This window comes from Strix uralensis, chromosome 11 (genome assembly GCF_047716275.1).
Source record: "Strix uralensis isolate ZFMK-TIS-50842 chromosome 11, bStrUra1, whole genome shotgun sequence".
NCBI lineage: Eukaryota > Metazoa > Chordata > Aves > Strigiformes > Strigidae > Strix > Strix uralensis.
This window is the reverse complement of record NC_133982.1, coordinates 14,080,788-14,104,063: the sequence shown is the minus strand read 5'-3', so window position 1 is coordinate 14,104,063 and position 23,276 is coordinate 14,080,788. Positions and strand designations below refer to the sequence as shown.

The following is a 23,276-nucleotide window of genomic DNA, read 5'->3' as shown; positions in this document are numbered from 1 at the left end:
AGGCAGAGAATCGGGCACAGGGACGTGCTGGCTGCGGGCGCTGCTGCCGTGCGCTAAGCCCGCAAGGCGGGATGCTTTTCTGTTGTACAAAGGCTTTATGAGTTGTGACACAAGCTCAACATTGGAGGCATTTCAGTGGCTTCCTCAACTTAAAAGTGGCGTTCTAAAATGGCATTTGACACTTTATATTAATTTAAGCCCAGCCACTGTACAGTAACAGCAGCAGATGGATCACAGAGCGAAGAAATACCCCCTGGGGAGCAGAGTTCCCAGGGTGCAGGGGTGGAAAAGCGGGCTGAGCCTTAGCCAGTAGGGCCGCACACCGCGGGAAGGGAGGACAAGGATGCCGAGGAAGGGGTTTCGTGAGAGCGGTGCTAAGCGGGGCTTTGCTTCCCTAGGCGGGGCTTTGGCTTCCCCCTCGGCGCCGCTCGGCGGGAGGCGCCAGGAGCCCGGCAGGGGGCGCCGCAGGGCTGCGGCGCGGCGGCGGGGCGTGGCCTGGCGCGGCGGGGGGGCGGGGCCGGGGGCGGGGCCGGGCCGGGCAGGCGGCGGGAGCGGTGCGCAAGGGTCCCGCAGAGCCCCGCGGTAGCTGCGCAGCGCCCGTACCCCCGGGGGCCACCGCGGCTCCGACCCCCCGTCCCGGGCAAGATGTGGCGGCGCTGGGAAGCGGGATGGGACGAGAAGAGGGAGCTGCAGGAGCTCAACGCCCGGCTGCGGGTCTTCGTGGCCCGGGTGCGGGAGCTGGAGGAGGAGAACCGCTTTCTGGCGCGGGAGCTGGCGGAGCTGCGGGAGCAGGAGCTGATCGGGCTGCGGGTGCCCGAGCAGGAGCTGGCCTGGCTGCGGATGCAGCTGGAGGAGCTGAGTCGGGCGAAGCTGGAGGCGGAGCTGGAGCGGGACGGGCTGCGGCGGGAGCTGGAGCAGCTGCAGGTGCTGGGCGCCGAGGTGCTGGCGATGCGGCGGCGGCTGGAACCCGAGCTGGCCGGGCAGCGGGAGCTGCTGGAGCGGCTGAGGGGCGAGTGCGTGGCCCTGGAAGAGCTGCTGCTGCAGCTGCGAGCCGAGCACGGTCACCTGGCGGAGCGGCAGCGGCGGGAGGCGGCGGAGATGCGGGAGCTGCGGGTGGACCTGGCCGCCTTGCCGCCGCCCTTGGCCGGGCTGAGCCTGGAGGAGCTGGAGGAGACCTACGAGATGCTGCTCAGCCAGAGCTGCCGGGAGACCCTGCTGCGCTACCAGGAGCAGATCCAGGTGCTACAGGAGCAGGAGGCGCAGCGGAGCCGGGAGAACCTGGAGCTGCTGCGGGAGGAGAGCCGGCAGTGCCGCCAGCACCTGGAGGACCTGCACCGCCAGGGCCAGGAGTTGTGCGGGCTGCGGCAGCGGCTGGAGCAGGAGCTGCTCGCCTTGCAGGACCGCCACGGCGCTGAGGTGGAGGAGTACCAGGTGCGTGGTGGTGCCCCCCGGGCCGGTCCCGGGCCTCTCTCAGCCCTCTTCGCCCTGCCGCGTCCTCCCTGCCCTCCGGTGCTTGTTCTGGCGCCCCTCTGAGCTTCCTGCCGCCCTCCCACTCAGTTCTGGCCCATCGTGGGCCGTGAGTCCCATTTCCCATGACCCTGGCTCTCAGCACCCGGAGAGCAACTCCCATCCCTCCTGCGCCCGCTGCTGCGGGAAGTGCCGGAATCCCTCTGCCAGGGCCCCCTCGGCCCACTTCGCCTCCCCGCAGTAGGATTTCCCCAGCCTGGAAGAGGAGGTGGCCCAGCAAGAGTTTGTTGCTTTTGAGCCCTTCCCTGGGTGGAGCAGGGAGTCCCTTTGAGACCCACTGCTCCCTTCGGGGAGAGCTGGGTGCGAAGGGTGGGGATTAAAAGGGAGACGGTGACCCCGAGGACATCTTCCTGGTGACAGGTGCTTGCTCCCCAACTTGCCCTTGGCAAGTGCCCAAGAGCATGGAGCTGGGGCGCAGGCTTGCCAGGGCTCCTGCTCGGGTTGGCCGGAGCACAGGGGACACGAGCAGTCCCTGGGAGCAGACGAACTGAGTCCCCATGTGGTGGGACATGACGCTTCCCTTCTAGCGTGAGACTTGAGGGTGACCCATCGCGATCAGAGAAATGATCTGAATTTTCTTCCGGCTTTATACACGCTCCTGTGCACCCTGAGCCTAGAGAAGGGCTTGTGGGCCCCAGCATAGCGAAGGAAACTTTCAGTTGTTTAAGGGCAGGAAGACTCATTACTGTGCTACAGGCAGTGAGCAGAGTGGGAAGTTTTTGAAATAAAACTTTAACGATGTAGGTGACTGGTATCTGTTTGAGGTGGATGGTTGGTGGTGTTAAACACAGGGTTATAGCAGCTGCAGCTGAGATTTTGCTTGTGGTCAGAATAACATTTGGTGTAACGACGCATAATCGCCCTGCGCGTGTGGGCAGATCAGCAGCTGCCGGAACAGCAAAATATCACTTCATCAGATTCAGAGTGGAGAGGACGTATTAGATCATCCAGACCATCGATCGATTTCCTGAGGGCAACACTTCCTTTGTTCATTGTTAGACCTTTTATTAACACTCTGCTGGAGCATGGTGTTTGTCTGAACCCCGTGTGCTAATGGTCACATTGTGTCCAGCAGCCGTGGTAGATTATGGAGATGCTGGCAACTGGGAGAGGACTGGGACTTGTTGCTGTGTGTCTGGTTTTCGTACGTTGCTAGATTGTTTGCAAGTTGCATAGTTTGCAGATGCTGTGAAGTGAGGCAGATTAGGTATGTAAGAAGTAATCAGAAAGGCTTTTAACTTTTAAATAATTTTTTTTTTCATTTTTGACAGGACAGCTCATTCTTCCAATCATGTATGTAAACATTTCCAAAGCTTTAGAAGAAGATGTTATATATAAATCTCTCACTAATTACATCTATCCATCAGTCAAAGCCAGGTGAAGATGTAAAGAAAAAAACCCTCTTTTTTCCCTATTTTTAAAGGTGTATAAGTTTATATAAATGTACATAAACCTACTAATATCTAGTTACTTTGATTTCCAAAAATATGTCCTCCTTGCTGTCTATATTTGTTGTTAGGGATTTATAATGAAAATTTGATTGATATTCCATCATCATTGCTCAAACTGAAAACCTTTAAATATGGTGTTATTTTAAGAAGAGCATTTTGTATAGTTCACTATTCATGATACAAGTTTTTCTTCTAAAGCCAGTTAGAACGGGTGTGGATCCCAAACTCTTTCTTTCAACTTACCAAGGTGTTTTTATATAAGTGTGTTGTCTCTGTATGTTTGTATTTTTAAAGAATTTTATTCAGAAGAGCAAGTGGAGATAGAGCAGCCTGTTGTAAAGTCAGATAATCAAAATCAACGCATGCCCTTGAATTGTCCTGATTAAATACTCAAAAATGGATTGTTATTTTGATACCAACATAACAAACTTCTGGTTTACTCTCACGAGCATTTGGCATGCTTTGGATTTTACAGGAACAATAGCTTCAAAGCTTAGTAATACAAGAAGAAACAAGTGCTTGAAAACATGTGAGCTGTCTTATCTTTGAATATATATCTAGATAATACTTAAACTCTGGTGAAAATGATATCATAAGGTTTATAACTTCTGAACAGTTTCATACTGAAAATGTTTGGTTTCTAATGAGACAGACCTTTTCCAGCAGCCAGTCTACTATACATGAGAAAGAAAATAGCTTTTGCTCACATCCAGGAAATAAAATTACAGAATGTGTAGAAGCAGCTGTTTCAGGTTTTGGTCTTGTGCTCAAAGCTTTTTTTCTTCCCTCGTGATTTCTTTTACTGGTGAAAGTATGTTCTGCATGGATTTTAAACTACTCTTTAAAGAGCATCTATTCCGTGCTTATTTATTGTAAAGTGTCACATAGAAATGATATGTATGTACAGTTTTAAGTCAAGTGATTATTGTTCATTGCAGCTGCAATGGCAATTAGATTTACTCATATTTTCCATATATCTTCCAGTTGCCTTATATGTCCATCTTTGCCTCCTGCACTGTCCTTATCCTTGCTAAAGCTTTCAGCAATGTTAAATAGAAATATGCATTTGGAATTATAATTTAGCGGAACCAGGCAAGCTGTAAATCATTACATTGTTTGGAAAACTTTCACTGGTCCCGAGTGCTAAAGGGATGAACTCAGTAGGTCTCTTACATAATTTTAGCTGTGTGCTGTGACAACACTTAGGCAAAAACTCTCAGTGATTTGAGAAAGCCCTGTCTAAAGCCCCTCTAAAAATGGCCATGGCTCATCCTGCTGCTTTGAAATGAGGCAGGTATTTTTCATTAATACAGTGGGTTTAGGATCAGTTCCTGCATCAGTGTTGTGAGCTCCACAGAAGAAGACGACATCTTGTCAAATGAACATATAATATCAATATGTCATGTGCATTTTTTTGTGTATCATTTCTAGCCAGCTAAGCGCAGTGTCAGTTCCTCCCCTGCTGAGCCGCTGAATGAGCTCTGGGATCAGTAAATAGTACCAGATGGAAAGGGCTGGAGCCTGGAATCCTCTCTTTATTCCCTGAGTAGGTGCAGCTTGGACAACCCAAGTAAATTCTTTTACCCCTACTGCCCTTCTAAAATTTCCCACTGCTGCCTGGAAAGGAACATCTGAAGGGTGAGAAAATCACTTCTGCTCAGTTAGTGAGTTCTAGCAGGACATCACTGGGATTTGGGGGGCCATGGGATTGATGGGGTTGAGAAACAGATCTTTCCAGAAAAGTCCTGTGTGAAGCAAACACAGCTGTAACAATACAGGTTACCTTTTGCAAAATAGAAGTTTGTCGGCTTGCAATCTCCTGAACTTTGCCGAAGTGCTTTTTGGCATGTTTGGAAACAGGACTTAAGACCAATTGTCCTCTGCATTATGTTTAAGCATCGGTGACTGGAGGGCTAGACGAGTGGCTGTCTGCCATCCAGTCTATACAATGTCTGCTCCTGTTGGAATGAATTCCTTTAGAATTATTACACAGTGGGCTGAGTTATGTAGCCCCTTATGGTAATCATTAACTCAAACTTTTGGATCCTGAGTACTTTCCAAATCCAGTGGGTAGAATCTCGGTGGCTTTTCAAAGCCAGACTGCAGAACTTGGGGGTGAGGCACTGGAGTTCCTATGTCTAGATAAGTGTGAATATCCCCAGTCTTCCAGAGCTCCACACACTGTAGTCCGATGTACAGGTTCCCTATATAGATTCTTCTGGGACTGCAGCAAGACCCATTGTGAAGCTCTTTTTAACATATGCATGCACATGTATAGGTTAGTCTCTACATTTAATTGGGGAGGCAACCAACACCAGAATCTCCTTATGTTTTGTATCAGAGCTTTTACCACCCTGAGGGGCTGGTCCCACAGAGATCCAGTCTGTCTTGTCTTTTGCTGCTTTTGCTGACTCCACTGGTTCTGTCAACATCCTGTCCATTCTTGCTTGATAGCCTTTTCCTTTTAAAAGCAGGGCCTGGCAGTCTTCTTCCCTTCTCATCTTGGGAGTTTCCAGTGGGTCAGTTCTTGAACAGGATTGTTGCCTCAGAGCCACTAAAGGTCAGCAGTTCTGTATGGCCATGCACAGCAGCGAGCAGGACGTTACCTCCACTGCAGTTCAGATGAGGCTGTTGGATGGGTGATAGTGCTTTTTCAGATATGCCACTATGATCTGTCTTCTGCCACAGAAAGGGAGTTGTAGGTGCATTGAAGACTGTAGACAAGGTTTGTCACGTCCAAGAAAACATCAGTGTAATCATTTAACAACAGTTGCAAATGCAAATAAAGAAATAGAAATACTAACGTGTTATATAGAGATATACCCATGTGTATATAAAGATACAGGCAGCTTCCTTCATTAAGCTTTCTTTTTACTTTTACTTAAAAAAAGAAAAAAAAAAACACCTATTAATGTTTGAAATGCCAGCACTTTATATTCTTAGTTCTTAAACCTTACTTCTGCCTAGAATATCATACTGGCATTAACCAATCTGGGGAGTGCCCTGCTGTATCTTCATTTTTATGCTATTGCTCATACTGTGATACTTGAACACTAGCTGCATATAAATGCTGTGTTTTGATTCTTTTTTTTAAAACTAGACTATCAGTGTCTTGATTTTCCAGTTTGTATTGCACAGCATTTATTAGGATGCAATCTAAAATAGCTGTCATGAATTCCTGTTCAGTGTTGTACACGTGTATGAGATTTTGCTCTGTAAATGACAGTTCAGTGTCCTTGCAGAGTGATGTGAACAAAACAGAACCAGGCCTTTGCTGAGATTTAATTTCTGTCTCCCCAGTCCCCAGAACAAAGTGTAATCTATTTCAGTTAGCATCAGTCTGATGGCTGAGGAGGACTGATCTGGGTTAGTAGATTCTATCCACCGTGCAGAAGACATTAAGAACCACACTGAATAGCTAATAGCGATCCTTCCAGCTCTGAATCTGTACTGAAGAAGCTCCTCTCAATTATCAGGGGAGGGCTTAATTTTGTGAAGATGGCAATTTACCCTTCATGTGAGAGCTAACACCAGTGATTAAAGCACTTGCTTTCTGCCATGTTCTTTTCAAGAGCATGGGGTCGGTTGTCTTGATCTAAATCAAGTCTTAATGTTCTGTTGCATAAGTCTTCCTTGCTTTTTCTGTTGTGTACAGTTATTCAGTACTTAATCTTTCATTTAGTATTTCAGAGTGTGTTCAAATCTAGACCATTTTGGACTTTGGTCTTTCTGTTCATCAGTCCCTTTCTCCATGTCCAAAACTTGTGAAAGAAAGGTGGGGCAGGCCTTACCTAGTGTCTCATCAGTGCTGCTGCTCTCAAGTCATTTGTGAGTGTCATATAAATTACGCTCCTCCCACGCACACCCCCTCCCCCCCCCCCCCGAAGGTACAAAGTTATAATTAACTATCAAGATGAAAATGAGCAATCCCTTGTACATATTCTGAGTATCAGTTAGAACAAAGCTGGGTGGATTATGAGAGGTGTCCGAATATTGTAGAAAACATGGCTTGAAGGAACCTCTGGAGGTTCATCCTTTGCCTTCTAGGCACTATGAGTGTCTCCAGATGCTAGAATCCATGTGATTTGGACCCACGTGTCTATGGAACTGGAAATACTGATATGGATAAATAGGCCAGGTTCTCATAGCAAAGTAATCACCAAAATTCCTGAACTCAAGTATGATTTAAGCACGCACATCTATGCTCTTAAAATGACAAAATGTGACATTTAAGTCACATTTATAAAAAAGTATATTTTCCCCTGCTATGTATACTTGATGACTTTTGTACAGGGCATCTGAATGGGTTTTACTGAAATATTTAACTAGCTTAGTAAGGCATAAAATGAAATCTTAGCATAAAACTCTGCTTCAGTAACAATGTATTTCAGATTGTATGTTGGGAGGTCGTAGAGCTGATTTGTTATGATTTTTGAAGTGATGGAATATATTGATTTATTCTCTCAGATTATTATTTTTTAATTAAAAGTTTTACATTATTAGGCATTCAAGTGTACAGATTTTTATGTTGGTTCAAAACTAAAAATCAGTATTTCTGTTTAGAGGATAATCGACGCCCTAGAAGAAGAAAAGCAGTTCCTGACCATGTCGATCACAGATTACCTGAAGGATTATCAAGAACTACTGCAGGTGAAAGCAGGCCTCATCCTTGAAATTGAAACCTATAGGTAAGAACTGCGGTCATGCTCCTGTCTAATCAGAGGATAATTTAAATCACTTTTTATAGATACAGGAGCCCCATTCATCCTCTTTCCAGCATTTAAATTACAAACAACAACTTTTAGGGTCTCCAGTGAAGACTCATTGTATATATCACAGTTTGTTAAATAGAGTGAATGGACCCCTAATATCAGTTTTTAGCTTGCTGTTGGCTTGTTCTGTGACATGGGTCACGATGCCATTTAAACTAACTGTGCTGTCTGTGAAAGGAAGATAACACCCCTTCAGAAGACTGCTAATACATGTGGAGTTGTCTGAGATCTCTGAGAAAACTGTAAGAATAGTAAAATACCGTTATTCATTAGTAACACTGATAAGAATTACCAGTGGGCAGAGGTGACTGGAATTTGATCACTCGAGCAAAACTATCTCTGGTAGTAATTCATTCTTTTCTTCTGTCCCCAGAACAGCGTATTAGAGAAGCCAATATAATCCATAGGAATCCTATTAACTTTGTACAAATATAGTGATATGTAAGAAACCTTCTTAGTCCTGGTCAAGTTGATACCAAATTGATGTGAATTGTTGATGCAATATTTGATTACAAGCTCTGAGGAGCCAGTATCCCTAAACTGCAATCAATAAAACATGAGGTAGTGTAATTGCCATCTGTCAACTTACATGGCACATTTCCCTGTTTAAATATGTTGATTAGTGTCCACCTGCAGCATCCATACAAGGAGTGAGTTCCCCATTCTTGTTTCAGTTGTAGGATAGTGGGAAGATAACAGAAAAGTCAGTCTGATTAAATCCTGGCTTTCTCCATCCTTGGTTCGTTATGGAAACATGTTTGGTTGAAGTGTGAGATATCAGCAAACATCTCTGCTAATGAATCTTCAGTACTGTATATCTCTCTAGCCATGTAGTAGCTGTGGGGTTGAAAAGCCAGAGTAATTCTGTCTGGAAAATCATGATGTATCAGTTGGCACAGGGCATAAAAGTGATTCGGAAGGAAAAAACCCCAAAACAAACCAAAACTAGAGGAAGATACCACCTTATTGTAAAGATCATGGTATTTTTTTTTTTTACAACTAGCACAATATTTTCAATAAATTTCATTGAGATATTGATCTTCAAATACTTACAGTAATTCTTACTGAGCAAAGTAGTAATTTGAAAAAATTTAATGTCAGCCTACTTTTGTATTCTCTTTAAGGAGTATGCCTCAGTCATTAGCTTGTCTATATTGTGTGCCTTATTCATATTCAACCTGCGTTGCTGTGAATCAATAAGCATCTAAGTCTGGATAAAGATGGCACCAGCTGAATTATGGGTGGAATGTGTAGACTAGAGCAATCCACTGATAAATATGAAATTTAATTGTAGTTTCAAAACTGAAAATGAGAAGCTTGAAGGAATAACTTCTGAGTAGCATGATAATAGACTAGTGAGCAAAGGATGTCTGTAGTCCATCAAAGAACAAAAATGATCTGTCCAAGATGGCTTGAGCGTTGTGTGCTATGAGGTGCAGACCAAGGCTGGCTTCTGGACAAGATGAAATCACAAGCAGTATGTGGGACAAGTAATTTGTAGTCAGTTGGTGAGCAACAGTACCTGGATGTTTATTGGTGGAGTGGGATCCCTGTGATCCTTGGAAAACCAGTAGTATCTGGAGCATTACTAGTAGAAAATAAACTGTGGAAACAGTAGCCAGTTGCAATCCTTATCTGTGAGTGTTAATTCTGTTAACTTTGCTAAAACATATGATTCTTCTGAATTTAATCCTAGCTCTGATGTTGACTTTTACTGTTGCCACTTAAACTTTCTCCCTCAGTTTACTCATCTGCAAAATGGGATTAGCACTTTCACAATAACAGAATTATCGGAATTGTTTTGATGATTAGTATTCATCCAGAAGTAGAAATGATAATGCCCAGATATTTAGTTGTTTGGACACGCTTTTAGTTAATATGTGAACCGTCAGTGCTTCTGCTCTGTAAAACCCTGTAAGCCCATTAAATTCTGGAACTTCTCCAAAGGTCATATCACTGATCATCTGAGCACTATTGGTTTGTCTAAGGATCCCCTGACCTTCTTAATGAAAGGAGAACAAGTCAGCATCAGCTGCAGCATGTGGTGTTGTCCAGTTGAGAAGCTCCTTAACCTGTAGGGTTTCTTTATCTGAATGTAGTGAATGCAACTTGTATCACTGATTGCGTTGGCATGGCAGACTTCAGTGGACAAATGAGCATCCACCTACTGAAACAGATCTACAGATGGAAGCAGAGGAATGGGTCTTGCTACACATCAGAAAACATGCTATCTAATGCCTGCAAACAAAATTCTTTTAGAATATCAGAAGCTGAAAAGTGATTGTTTTGATTTGTATTTTTACATTTATGCAGTTTTACCTATTCCTTTTGTTTTCTTACTCTCCCTTCACTTAGGAAAATAATGCCTTCCCTACTGTATGCCTTTATCAACACTGCTGTGGGAGGGATTCAATATGGATCCACTAGTAGGAGAATTCTGGACTGCTCACCTATGTACTTTTTCAAATTCTGCTCCTCTCCCAGGTTTTTTTATCTGTGGTAACCAGGGCATGTGAAGCCAGCTTCAGTTTGTTTTTGTGAAGGATACTGGCATATACCCTTGCTTATGCATACTGGAAACAAAAAGCACCTATTTGCACTTAGTTCAACGTCCTGATTTTTCCATTGAGAAGTTTCCATTGAGGGCCTTGGCACCTCCTCTTCTCCTGGCATTATAGGTTAAGGGTGTGGTATCTGGTCTACTTCTTTGTGCTTTCTTTGTACCTCCCACACTGTATTTTCTCTTTGTTTTACAACTCCTACAGCTCCTGTTTTAAAGCCAATTCTTTCCATTAGGCAACATTGCTCCTGGACTGGCAAGAATGATCACTGTTGCAAGGAACACCCTTCCCCAGGGACCAAGTGTACTTGTTCTCTGATTCTACTCACCCTTCCTGCTCTGGGAGCTGACACTCACTTAGGAAGTGAAATATATGTCTTATGTGGCTTTATGAAGTTATACCTCATGGGAATCTTCACTCCCAATCCTTTTTTACCAGTGTTGAAGTAAATGTTTATTGAGTGTCTTGCAGTTTTGGTCTGTGTTCTTGGAACCCTGCAAAACCACAACTACTTAGACTATGCTTAAGTTTTATTTCCAGAGAGTAGTGGTGAATTATTCACGACACTTAATTTTAGGAGGTAGAAAATATGCCTAGGATCAGAATTACTATCAAGCCTTTCTCCTCAGCTATCAGAAGCTTATCTTCAAATAGCAGAAGCTGCCCAGAGCCTCTGCCGTAGGTTTCAGTAGTTTTTCTGCCCTCTATAAAATATGTTGTTGTTGAAGAGTAAAAGATTTTGCTTTGAAATCCTAGTGTCATGCAAATGTTCTATTCTAGGTTACCACTCTGCATTTTGAAGCAGTGGAGGCTACAAAGCTTTTTTTTTCTTTTTTCTTTTTTTTTTTTCCTTTGTTTGTCACGGTCATTGTCAGGATCTCTTAATACACTTGTCAGGCATACTTTCCAATCCCCCTTCGGTTGGTTTCTTCCATCAACAATTCCTCTGACCCTTTGCATGCCTTCCTCTCAAGAAATCATCACCAACATTAAGGCCTCCTCAGCTACTCACCACAGCTTTTTCAGTCAGAATCCTTATTTCCTATTTACAACTTGTACCATCCAATATGTCCTATTCCTGTATTTGTTTTGAGAACATTCGGAGTTTTCTACACCCAGGGAATTTAACATGCAGTTACCTGCTGTTCTTCACACAGTCCTCCCATCCTGTGATGGTTACCCCTAAAAATCTTCTTCCATTCCACTTCCTGGAAAGGTTTATTTTTGTGACTCCTTACCAAATACCCAGGATAGAGAGGATGAAATTTTATGGCCTGCTGGCTAACTGCGCCCATCTGAGATTTTGGGTTTCTGTAGTTGAAACAAAGTCATTGCTGTTGTGAATGACCATAACATTTGCACCACATACTTTTGTTTTTTGGTAACTCCTCTCTCCCCACCCCAGCCAGTTTCTCATCCACTTGCTTTCATGGACTAGTTATTTCTCTTGTCATCCAGCACACTATAGGGCTTGGGGCTGACTAGCATGGTGCTGCTAACTTTAAATGAATAACATTAATAATGAGATGAGTTAAAGGTGCAGTTGGAATATTTTCTGGCAACACTTAACACAATGTGTGTACATGTCATTTGGGATTGGATTTCCAGGAAGTAGCTGACATGGTTATTTTTTATAAGTGCTGCTTAGAGGAATGCTTTCTGTTATTACTGTGAATACTTAAGAGTTCATACAGTTGAGACTAACACCCTATTCTTCAGGCAGTTTTAAGTTTGAAAGCAGTCCTTACCACGAAGAGTTTATAGTTTAAAAGATTAGTATTAGGAAAGGATGCGAGAGAACGGAGAAGCAAAATGACTTGCATAAACTGAAGCTATGGTCAAGCTGAGGAACATAACCTGAGTTTGCTGGCTTCCAAGCCAGTGCTCAGTACATTACACTAGTTTCTCATGCTAGTTTATTAAGCCAAAATCAGTTTAACATTTTTTTGTTTATCTGATAAGCTTGAGGACATACATATTACAGTCTGTGTACAGTAAAACCCTGATTCACCATCCAGCTTCATAGAGGTTTCACGAAGCTTTGCCTTCCGTTTTTCAAATACAAAGTATTTTCAGTAGTAATATTTCAGATCCAGCTTTTCTGTGTGCTGTTGCCCTTCGCCATATACAGTTACCTCTTGGAACTTATTTTTAGTGACTTCATATGTTGCTGCAGCAACTGAACAACTGTTGTTTTAACAGCAGCCAGAAATCCTTAGTCAAACTACCCACATTCCTAGTTTCCTTCGTCATGGTTAACGCTTTCATTGCTATCTCCTTGATAGGTTTCTGCAGCGTCACTACCAGCTTCTCTAGCGTATGTCTATCAGAGCAATTTGTTTTGTATTCACTAGCTTCATCAGATGTTTGGTCTTGGGAACATTCTCTATTATGTGTTGAAGTCATATAATTGCTATAAAGCCTCTCTTAACATGAAGATAACTTGCTTTTACTTTGTTTTTTTTTAATAACAAAATAGATGGCAAGTGTCCATCTGAACCTGTTTTAAAGGGAGAAAGTGACCTGTAAATATGTTAGGTAATTTTAACCTGGCATTTCTTCTGAATCTAGGCAAATCCACAATTGCAAAGAAAACCTTACTAATGACAATTTGCTGATGTAGTATTGCCCTAGTGAATCTAGAGGCAGTCAGAAATCAAAAGAAGCATATAATGTTTGAAGTGATCAGTCACGTGAAATCTACAGGTGACATTTAAAATGCCTACTTTGTTAATTTTGACAGAAATGCCCAGCAAATGTGTTTTTACCACAATCCTAAATTGCTTTCAACTCCGCCCCTAGGGAGTCAAAAGCCTTGGCTATCATAATCCTCCAGACTTACTCTTGACAACTTTTATGGTGCAGCTGTATGTTATCAGTGCAAAACATCCGGCATTTCCAAAACTGGAAAATGATGAAACGGATATCTCGCTAGTAGAAGTGAATATAAAAACACTGAAGTTACCGTATTGATTATGGCATTCCGTTGCATATTGAAAGAACCTGCCATAGAATTTCTAGGCTGTTGCACCAGAATGCTGCAGTTGAGCACTTTTTTGGGGGGATAATGTAGCTTGTGGCCCTGCAAAGGTGGATGCTATTAGAGAGTCACTGCAAAAAAAGAATGAATGGAAGGCTGAGAAACAGAGGGGACAAACAAGAGATGTTTTTAAAAGAAACCAAGCAGTTTGTCAGAAAGAATTTTCCTAGTCCACTGTTGTAAAATACATTGTGTTGATTTCCAATTGAACAGGAACTAAGAATAGTTACTTTAATACTGTAAGTTGTTTCCTCCAGCACTAGCCAGTGTTTGACAGTAGAAGTAATATTTTCCTTCAATTTTAATTTGAAAAGGATAGAACTTACAAATTGTGGCTCTAACAGTTCCCTCATATATCACACTTCAACAACACCTTTAGTACTAGATGACCAGCAGGAACGCTGCTGGCTATTTGCTTGCAAATTTTTTTTTTTTTCATTTTTGCCTTTTCTTTATAAAACATCTCCATGTCTTTCTCTGGGAAAGCTTTACTGAATATCTGTTAAGTTTTGTGTGGCTTTGTTTTCTCTTAACTCTGTTACAAGTTCATCGTTCTGGAAAAAATTGCTAGCTTGTATGATTCCATAGTGGAAATCAGTGGACCTTGTCCATGTCAGGAAGCAGTACATTGGCCAGTGGGGAAGATTTGATCTAAAACTGTACTGTGTCTGCTGCTGTCACCTACTGTAAGATTATTGCATTGTTCTCATGAACTGGACTCTGCAAACTAAGAGTCTGGAAGATGCTAAGGATTTCTCTTTCCTAGTAATAAAAATATGGGGTGTGAAAAGCACTCAGATCTGACCCAACTGCAGGGTAATTGTTTCAGTTTGTAAGACTTACAAATGTTAAATATTATGATTATTCTTCCCAATATTTTAACGGAATGCCTTTTTATGTGTTTTACAGAGCTTTGTTAGAAGGGGAGAGCAACCAGTGGATTATTACATGGAGAGATCAGCACACAGGGAAATTGCCTCAAGGTAAAAAATGAATATTAAAAGATGAATGTTGAATGGAATTAAATATAACTGGAAACTATTGTGTTATAGTATTCCTGAAGAACACCTTTTATGAGTGTATTGCGAAATTAATATTGAATTGGTTTTGAGTGTTAATATTTTAAATCAACATGGTGCTATTCTATGTGAGATACCTTCTCCACTTGAGTTATGATTTTTAAGTAGGGAGTGATGTTTCATAGCTCTAATAGTGCAAGAACTGTTAGACGTCCATAGGTCTTAAGAGAGTTTTGAAGTATAACGCAAGAGGTATTTAACAAAACATGTAGTTAAAACCATGGAATTCATCATCATGAGGCTCTGTGAGTGTTACTAATTTTACATGGGTTTAAAGAGAAATTTTAGCAGAGTAATGAAAGAAAAATCAAAGACTTATTAAACATAAAGATACCATTTCTATCTTAGGAGCTGCAAATCTCTGGAGGCTGTGAGAGTATACCAGGGAAGTATCACTATTTACTTACCCTGTTATTATACTCTTTTTCATGTATCTACTGTTGGTCACTGTAAACAGGATACTAGATAAGATAGACCTTTGATCTGACTGCTGTGGTCATTGTTATTAATAACAGAATTACTCTCGATGATACTCCTGAGTTTAACAATGTGTGGTCTTAAAATCATCAGACCATCATAGACAGTAGTCCCAGAAGAGATTTGAAGGCTGTGTCTGTAGTAGTAAATTAAACAGACTAGGGCCTAGGCTGAAACGCTCACATAGAATTGCCTGTGCTGTTAAATTGTTAGTACTGTCCCTGGCATGTTTTTGATCTGGACTAGCCAGTGCTTTTGCAGACAATTCTCAGGCATATTCTGTGGTTACCACAGACCAGGAAACACTTCCAGAAGTCAGAGGAGGTGTGGCTAGCTTTTTCAGAGTAGGAGATTTTAGTTGTGTAGTGCTGCTTGGTCTTAGAGCCAGACAATGTAAAGGTTCTTTATTTCTCTCCCTTGTTGTACCTTCTTGTATCTTGTGGCTGTGAAGGGCTGTATTTGTGTTTTCAGTTTCCACTATGTGATGGCAGGTATGCCATTAATTCTCAATAGGAACTGAGAAACTTCAGGCCACTTTGACTAATGAAGCAAAACAAGCCTAGGATATTAGCATACATTATTTAATAATAAGTTGTGAATGTAAATGAATAATATAAATACATGTAATTCTTATGTAAATGCCATAATACCCTGTAGCTTACAACAGGTAAAAATGGCAAGAATTTGCAACTTAATAAAAAGCTTTGCTTTCAGTTTTAATATAATTTATGCATAGACTTAATTATCACACAAAACCTACAGGAATGCTTTTACAAAGCTCCACTGAAAATGAAGCCATTATTTCTTTCAAAAATTTAGTATAAAATTTCTTAGTTCATGCCCTCTATATTTTTTTGGATACAAGCCATTATTTTCATGTTTGGTTACCTATGCTCTTTTTGCAGATGTTATAAACACTTCATATAACTACACGGATATTTACTCTACTTACCAAGAAAGAAATAGAAATAAAGCTTCACCAGCTATCAGGATGCCTGATAGAAGACACAGAATGCCAGTGACAAATACTAGTTCTGCACGTTACTCAGCTCAGTCAACACAGGCTGGATCACAGACAACAGCTAGTGGAAGAGCTTTTGGAAGAGAGATACTTGGTTCAATATATCGCCCTTCAACAACTGTTACAAAGGATGAAAGGATTCTAACAGACCACAAAGAGTTAAGAACGTTTACTCCAGCCTACAGTAGCTGGAAAAACACTGAAAGGCAGCAAAAGACAATTCCAGAAAGGAAGAAAACAGAAATTACAACTTCATCCACAGTATCTTTTTCCAAACAATCAGAACACGCTGAAAAATCAGACAAGGACCACAAGCCTGACACAAAGCCAGGGATTTCTGAAAATGTAAGAACAAAACCAAGCTTCACTAGATTTCCGACTTATGAGCTGAATACCAGTTTTAAACCATCTAAATATGAAGAAACCATAACTGAAACTCAGATTACGCTAAACGAAAAAAGTGGAGGCAGCAAACCAACTGAAGAGAAAAAATCTCTGCTGAAAGAAAAAGATAAGCTAGAGAAACAAACAAAGGAGGAGAAAAAGAAAACAGATGAAAAACCTTTTATAGAAGAAAGAACTGTTGATTTTGGAAGGAAGACTGAGCAGAAAAAATATACCCGTGAGGAAGTAATTAACCAGAAGTTAACAGGGAGTGATATTTCTAATGCAAGAACTTTGAAAAGTGAATCAACCAAAAAAGATACAAATGTGACCCTGGAATCAAGAAGCAAAGGAGTCATTGAGATACCTATCAGTCTTGAAATGCCAGCTCCTGACAAAGAATCTCAGAGTAATAAAGAAATAAGGTTACAAGGTTTTAAAACTTCCTATGGAAGAGAAACAGTTGACCATGGAACTAAGCCTGCTGAAATTCACAAAGTTAGTGTTTCAGAAGCAGAATCGAGTCTGAAAGATGAAGAGCAAGTGAGTGACAGAAGTCATAAAATGGCAACTCTGTCAACTGAAAATATAGCAGAGAATATTGTTGCTGACATTCTTAAAAGCTTTACACAGTCTTCTAGTTCACAAATATCAACAGACAAGAAAGTGACCTATTTCAATAAGCAAGAACAACCAGATGATGGGAAAATCAAGACTGAGATCACAGTGCAATCCCAATTTCAAGAAAACATAGATATTTCTGATGAAGCTGACATAAGAGGTCTATCAAACCAGGATGTTAGAAAAGTGGTTCGAGAGGGTGTTGCAGGAACTCCTTCCAAAGAGGAGATAGAAAATATAGTACATCATGGCCTGAAAGGAAATGAGAGCAGAAAGAACATGTCTGTTAATGTTGAGATTGTAGAGGAGCCACTGGATTATGCCACTAATGAAAGGACTGATTTTTCAACACCTTTTGAAGTAGAGGAAGTGGAAGATACATTCCCTGAGAGAGAGAGGCGTTATGGTGATGAGGAGGAACAAAACATAACGTTCACGTATGAAGATGTTAAAAAGAAGAAACAACGCCATGAGAGTTTCACTCATGTGGAAGAAGTAACTGAGGAAGATGACTCACCTATTGAACAAAAATATTTTGTATCTGTTCCTGATGATCATCCTATTATTAATGAAAAAGATGATGACTCAGTATATGGGCAAATTCATATAGAAGAAGAATCAACTATTAAGTATTCTTGGCAAGATGAATTTTTGCAAGGCACACAAAGTAAGAGAGATGAAGGTGTAAGCTCTCCAGAAGAAACATATCAAGTGATAGGGGAGGAAGCAAGTGCCCATATTCTAAAAGAGCATCCTGAAGCTGAAACATCACATGTTGAATCCATTGTTATTGAAAAAGAAATTAAAATTCCCCATGAATTTCAGACTTCAATAAGAGGACTTTTATCAAAGGAAACGAAGGACCCTAAACATCAGTTGAAGGAAGCTTTGGACCAGTTGGAGGGCAGTCTTCCAGAAAGTGTGAAAGAGGAGCTGTCTGCATTAACAAAAGAAAACCAAGCTGACTCCAGTAGCTTAGAATTTGATATCAAAAAAGTTGATCAAACAGAGGAGGGTGGCTTGGTGACAATCGTTGCTGAAGTCAATCTGTCACAGACCCTTAATACTGATGAATTCGATGTAGCTCAGCTTGATGAAGTAATTGCAAGTGAGAAGGAGAAAGCAACATTGCACTCCCTGAAAAAACAGAGCTCAGAGAGAGCTGTTGATGATAGAAGCAAGATAGATGTTTCTTCCCGCAGTGATAAATACACTCCTTTGGCTGATCAAGAAGTCTATCACTCATCCACAATGAGGAGCAGTGGTAGCGCAGGGTATCATACCACTGAAAAAGTTATTTATGACGGTTCGGTTTTGGAAACTTCAGATTTTGGAGAGGCCTCTCACTCGCCACAATCAACAGATGAGACCAAATCCATAAGGTATATTAAGGTTGGTCCAGCACAAGTTCAGAGATTTGAGCAGATAGTATGTGAAGGGCCTGGTTCTGAAATGCTGGAGCTCAGTGCTACAGAAGATCTTGTTCAGAAAGAAGGATCATCAGAGTTTAGCCGATCTGTGAAGCATTTTAAACTGGGTCCTAAAGAAATCCAAACCACAGAAGAAATAATTTATACAGGCCCTATTACTACAACTGTAGAAGAGACTGATTCTGGAAATCTTTCCCAGAAGTTTTCAACAGACTTCAACAGGTCCACAAGACATGTCACAGTAGGATCAAGGCAAGTAACTGAAGAAGTCTCTTTTGAAGGGCCTGTTTCAGACTCTCTGGAGCTCAATAGCTCAGGTAACCTTTCTCAGACAGAAGAGTCTGTGGATTTCAGCAGATCAATAAGACACTTTAGATTAGGTCCAAAAGAGATTCATACTGAGCAAGTTATCTTTGAAGGACCAATCTCCGGTAAAGTGGAGGTCAGTGACGCTACAGACTTCTCACCGACAGAAAGTTCAGTCAGACACATTCAGATGGGTCCTCAAGAGTTTATGACAGCGGAAGAAATTGTCTACCAAGGGCCCATCTCTGAGCACACAGAAATCAGTGAACTGAAAGACCAGACTGTTTCAGAAGGCTCAATAAAGCGTGTTAGACTAGGTCAAGTGGGAGTTGAGACCACTGAACAAATCATATATCAGGGCTCAGTTTCTGAAACTCCAGAACTCATTAACAAAGGAGGACATCTTTCAGAGAAAGAAGGAAGCTCAGATATCAGTAGATCTTTCAGGCACGTTAAAATAAGTCCTGTAGAAACTCACACTGAGCAAATAATCTTTACAAGACCTATTCCTGAAACGCTGGAAGACCCTTCACAAACAAAAGAGTCATCTGAGAGCAGTAGACCTGTAAAGCATATTAAAGTAGGATCGAAGGAAACATCTTTTACTTTTCAAATGGATGTTTCCAATATGGGTGGAATATCTACAGTAAAAAGTGGAGAACAGCAAGCAACAATGCTCATATCCAATAAGCAAGACCCTTCTGTTAGTCAGTCACAGATTGAAGTTGAAAGTGACCAGACTGTAGAAAATGACAATGAAAGAAGAAGCTACGTTCTCTCCAGTTTTTCTCAAGATCATGGTGAAAAAGTAGTGGAAAAGTCATTTTTTGATAAAACTGTACAGTTGCAAAGAATGGTAGACCAAAGGTCAGTTATTTCTGATGAAAAGAAAGTTGCTCTTCTCTATCTGGACCATGAGGAGGAAGATGATGATGATAATGATGGACAGTGGTTCTGAAAGGACACTTTAATGAAGTCTACTTAGTAAATTGTTTATACATATTTTTGATTATCCTTTTTTTTAAAAAAAGAGAAAAAAAGGGATGGGGAAACACTCAAGCTATTTAGATTATTAATACTGGACTGAGAATTATTGAATCTAAGCCTCTACCTATTCATCACACTTCTTCCTTTATTGGAAATTTTATTTTAGGGAGAAATCATGCTATTAATATGTTTTCCTCAGAGACCTGTGTCCAATAACTTCAGATTTTTCCACCTGTAGAGACAGGAATTTGCTACTGGGGAATTCAGAGGAAGCAGGTCAATTAATAAGTGTGTGCTTGAATAGGACTTTTTTTTTTTTAATACTGTATTGTACTTGGTTACTAAAATATTCAGCAATTCTATTTAAATCTCAAGCTACTAACCACAAATATAACAGAATATAAGACTAATGAGAGTGGTAGGTAGCTGATTTTCAGTTCTATTTCTGTGTACTTATATGCAATACCTAATGAAAGCCTTTTAAGATACAGTTATCACAACTATAAAAAATAAATACGATTCTGTAGGATCAAACTAAGCATAGCAAGAGTTGACAAAAATGGTATTATTTGTATAGCTAGAATGCAGTGCAAAGAAGAAAGAGGTAACACTGAATTTCTCACAGTATTCCTAATGAGAAATAGTGATTTTTATGGTTAGATAGTAGTACATTTAATATCTTTAAAAAGAATTTAAAAAATAGGCTGGATAGTGTTTCCACTGAGGTAAGGAGAACTCTTTACAGATTCAGTGGCTATGTACATTAATAACATAAACTAATTTTGCAGTATATGGGTTACCTTGATAGTAGGTATTGCTAAAGGTAAGTGTGAAGTGTCAAACATGATTATATAATGCCTAATTTCTTAACACAGTGAAATTAGCTAGTATGTGCTCTGTTCTGAAGCAAACATGTAAGAATGGCATTGGTGACACTTATGATCATTGTGTGTCAAGTCATTTCCAGATAATCCTTTCTTTGTTTACAAATGAGAAGAGGCCCTTTTCAATTACTAGCCCTGCAAACCCAACCTGAGATTTGAATTTTCCTTTTTTCTTTTTTTTTTTCTGTTGTAAGATTTGCCTTAGGCCAAAGTTGGTTTCTACTTAAGTCATTTGAAAATAAACTAATTTCACTTGGATTGCACATTGGTTAAATGAAGGACATAATTTAACTTTGCAATTATAATTCAATGACTTCAAAGTCCAGATCAGAAGCCAGCACCACCAGCTGTACTAAACTGTGCAGTGCTAGCAGAAGCAGAAATAGCAGCCAACATATTTTTGTCACTGGGGTAAGAAGATACCATACTGGATGCATATAAGAAATAAAATACTCACATGAGAAGCTGCTATTTTTACATAGACACACACGCACATTTGCTCACTCTCTCACACCTTCTCTGCAGAGTAGACACACCTGTATCCGGATGGCTATATTGTGCCAGTCCGGTGGTTGCTGACTCAGAATTTTTTTTCCTGTGGTTATGTAAGCATAGTTTTGTGTGTGTTAATCCATATTAGAATCCACTTAAACTATCTTAGTCTGGCATGGCTAGTCACTTTTCAGATTCCTTAATATTAATAGAAGCTAGATTTTTCAAAACTGACTGCTACTTTATAATACGAATGTAAATGCAAAGCTGAAGCTCCACGCTGACTGACATATCTTGCTGTTTCAGATATGGGACAGTTTAATTGTTGTGTGCCTTAGTTACTAAGTTTGAAACTGTACGAAGCTATTAATGTTCCAAAGATTAACTCAAAGGTTTGTTTGCACTGCAAAACTTTCTGTACCTTTTCCTCATTTTGTATAAGTGTGAGTACCAGTGTACTCAGGATTGGATATTTTTCAATCATGTACTATGAAATCATTTGTTGAAATTGGAAGTGTTTCTAACAGCTGGAAAATGAATAGGAAACTGAGTTGGGTAGAAGCACTAAAGGCATGTATGCTAAGCCTGTTTATACTGTTCACTGTGTAATGGATAATAATATTTTTTTGAAATTATTGATATGTGTTCAAAAAAGATATTGTGCTTCCATTTATAAATAGGGTGCTATTAATTGTAGTACTTCTAATATCATCCTATACTTTTGTTTCCTTAGCTGACCCTATAATTTTAAAGATGGTAACATCTCTGTGTTTATTTTAATAATCATGTATAAGGCAGAATTTTCCAGCTAGATGCCTAACTGCAAGCAATCAGATTCTGTACTTCAAGTATTAAGTAACTGCATAAGGGAGGAAGTCAGGTCTGTAATAAGCAACAGAGTTAAAAATAATCAGTGTTAGTCTTCTCAAATTTTTTTTCTAAGCTGAAACTTAAACATTCTCTGTAAAACAGACATAAATATCTGTAGAAAATGTATTCTGTAACCAACAAAAAGCTACTTACAAGGTCAAACACATTTATTGATACCTTATGGAATCTTTGACAGATACGCTTCTTAGGAACAAATATACCAATACTTACCTTCACCTGCTCAGAGGATTATAATGTCAGATGAAGGAATAAACCAGTAAGGAGCAAGTGAATCATAAAATGTAGATGGCCTTAGCAGTGAAAGAGGAAAAAAAATCTGTATTGTTTCCACTGAGGCAACAACAGCTCTTTAAAAATTCCTTTACACATCGCTATCAGATGTAGTAGGTTATACCAAGATATATTTTGTTTGTCTGGAGGGAAAAATTTGTTCTGTGTATTTTCTTTAGTTCTATTTAAGAACAGGATTTTAATCAACTATTGGAATGTTAGTTTATTGTAGGGAACTGGAAATGTGTATTAGCATAACGTTTAAACATATGGACAGTTCCTTTGCATGAATAATTTCAGGCTGTGAAAACAAAGATATGTCATGTAAAAAAGGTTTAAGTTTTAAAAATCTTTGTTTAAGCAGCCCATTTTCCATTTAGTTCTCATTAACCTGAGACATTTTGATACAATGATAGTTTTTGGATAATACTACCTTCAGGCAAAAAAATGTAGTTAAGGTGACAGTCGCATCCTGCAGGCCTAATGGTTGCATCTGCAGATTCAGGCCACGGGTACATGCATTACTAGTAAAAGCAAATATAACCTACTGTCTGATGTACTAACTCACCCTGTATGATCACTTTCTGCTTAAGTATTATAAACTGTGGCTGAAAGGATTGGTGATATAACCTCGATCAGCATGCACTTCTGAAGCTTACTCATATAAGTTGTGCTTTTCATTAAATAAGAACTTTACTGCTGAGTTTGGATTAAACAAAATACTTCTAAAATATAATTAGTAATTTGGGGGGTAAAAACTATGTATTTGTATGCTGATATAGATCGGAAGTGGGGCACTGTTTTCCAAATGTGTAAACCACTGGTCTAGAAAGCAAATAGAGCATAGAATATAAAGAAAGAGGTGTGAGAGACCTAGAACTCTGTATTGACTGATGTTTGTGAATAGCAGGTGTTTAAAAAGACGGTAAGAATGTTGAAACTGGGTTGTTTGATGTCAGCTGTGTGAAACTTTGCAGGCAGCTTGTGTTTTGGTCATTTGTAATGAAACTGCATTTTTGTGGTGGTATAAGCTTTGTGATTTTACACTTTTTCACTCTTGAGTATTAAACAATCAAAACCAAT

General features: G+C 40.4%; 1 protein-coding gene across 1 annotated transcript; it reads left to right on the top strand.

Annotated features, from left to right (window-relative positions):
• The first annotated feature begins 525 nt into the window (after positions 1-525).
• SYNM (synemin) lies at positions 526-23,275 on the top strand. Its single transcript, XM_074880036.1, has 4 exons — positions 526-1,431; positions 7,542-7,666; positions 14,261-14,334; positions 15,813-23,275. The coding sequence occupies exons 1-4, from the start codon at positions 646-648 to the stop codon at positions 19,625-19,627; spliced, it is 4,800 nt and encodes a 1,599-aa protein (XP_074736137.1). The 5' UTR covers positions 526-645; the 3' UTR covers positions 19,628-23,275.
• Position 23,276: the final 1 nt, after the last annotated feature.

Bases quoted from the DNA above. Each gene is read 5' to 3' on its own strand.
- SYNM (XM_074880036.1), top strand. From the start codon at position 646: ATGTGGCGGCGCTGGGAAGCGGGATGGGACGAGAAGAGGGAGCTGCAG. The intron at 7,667-14,260 runs GTAAGAACTGCG...TGTGTTTTACAG, and splicing joins CTTGAAATTGAAACCTATAG to AGCTTTGTTAGAAGGGGAGA. The intron at 14,335-15,812 runs GTAAAAAATGAA...CTCTTTTTGCAG, and splicing joins CACAGGGAAATTGCCTCAAG to ATGTTATAAACACTTCATAT.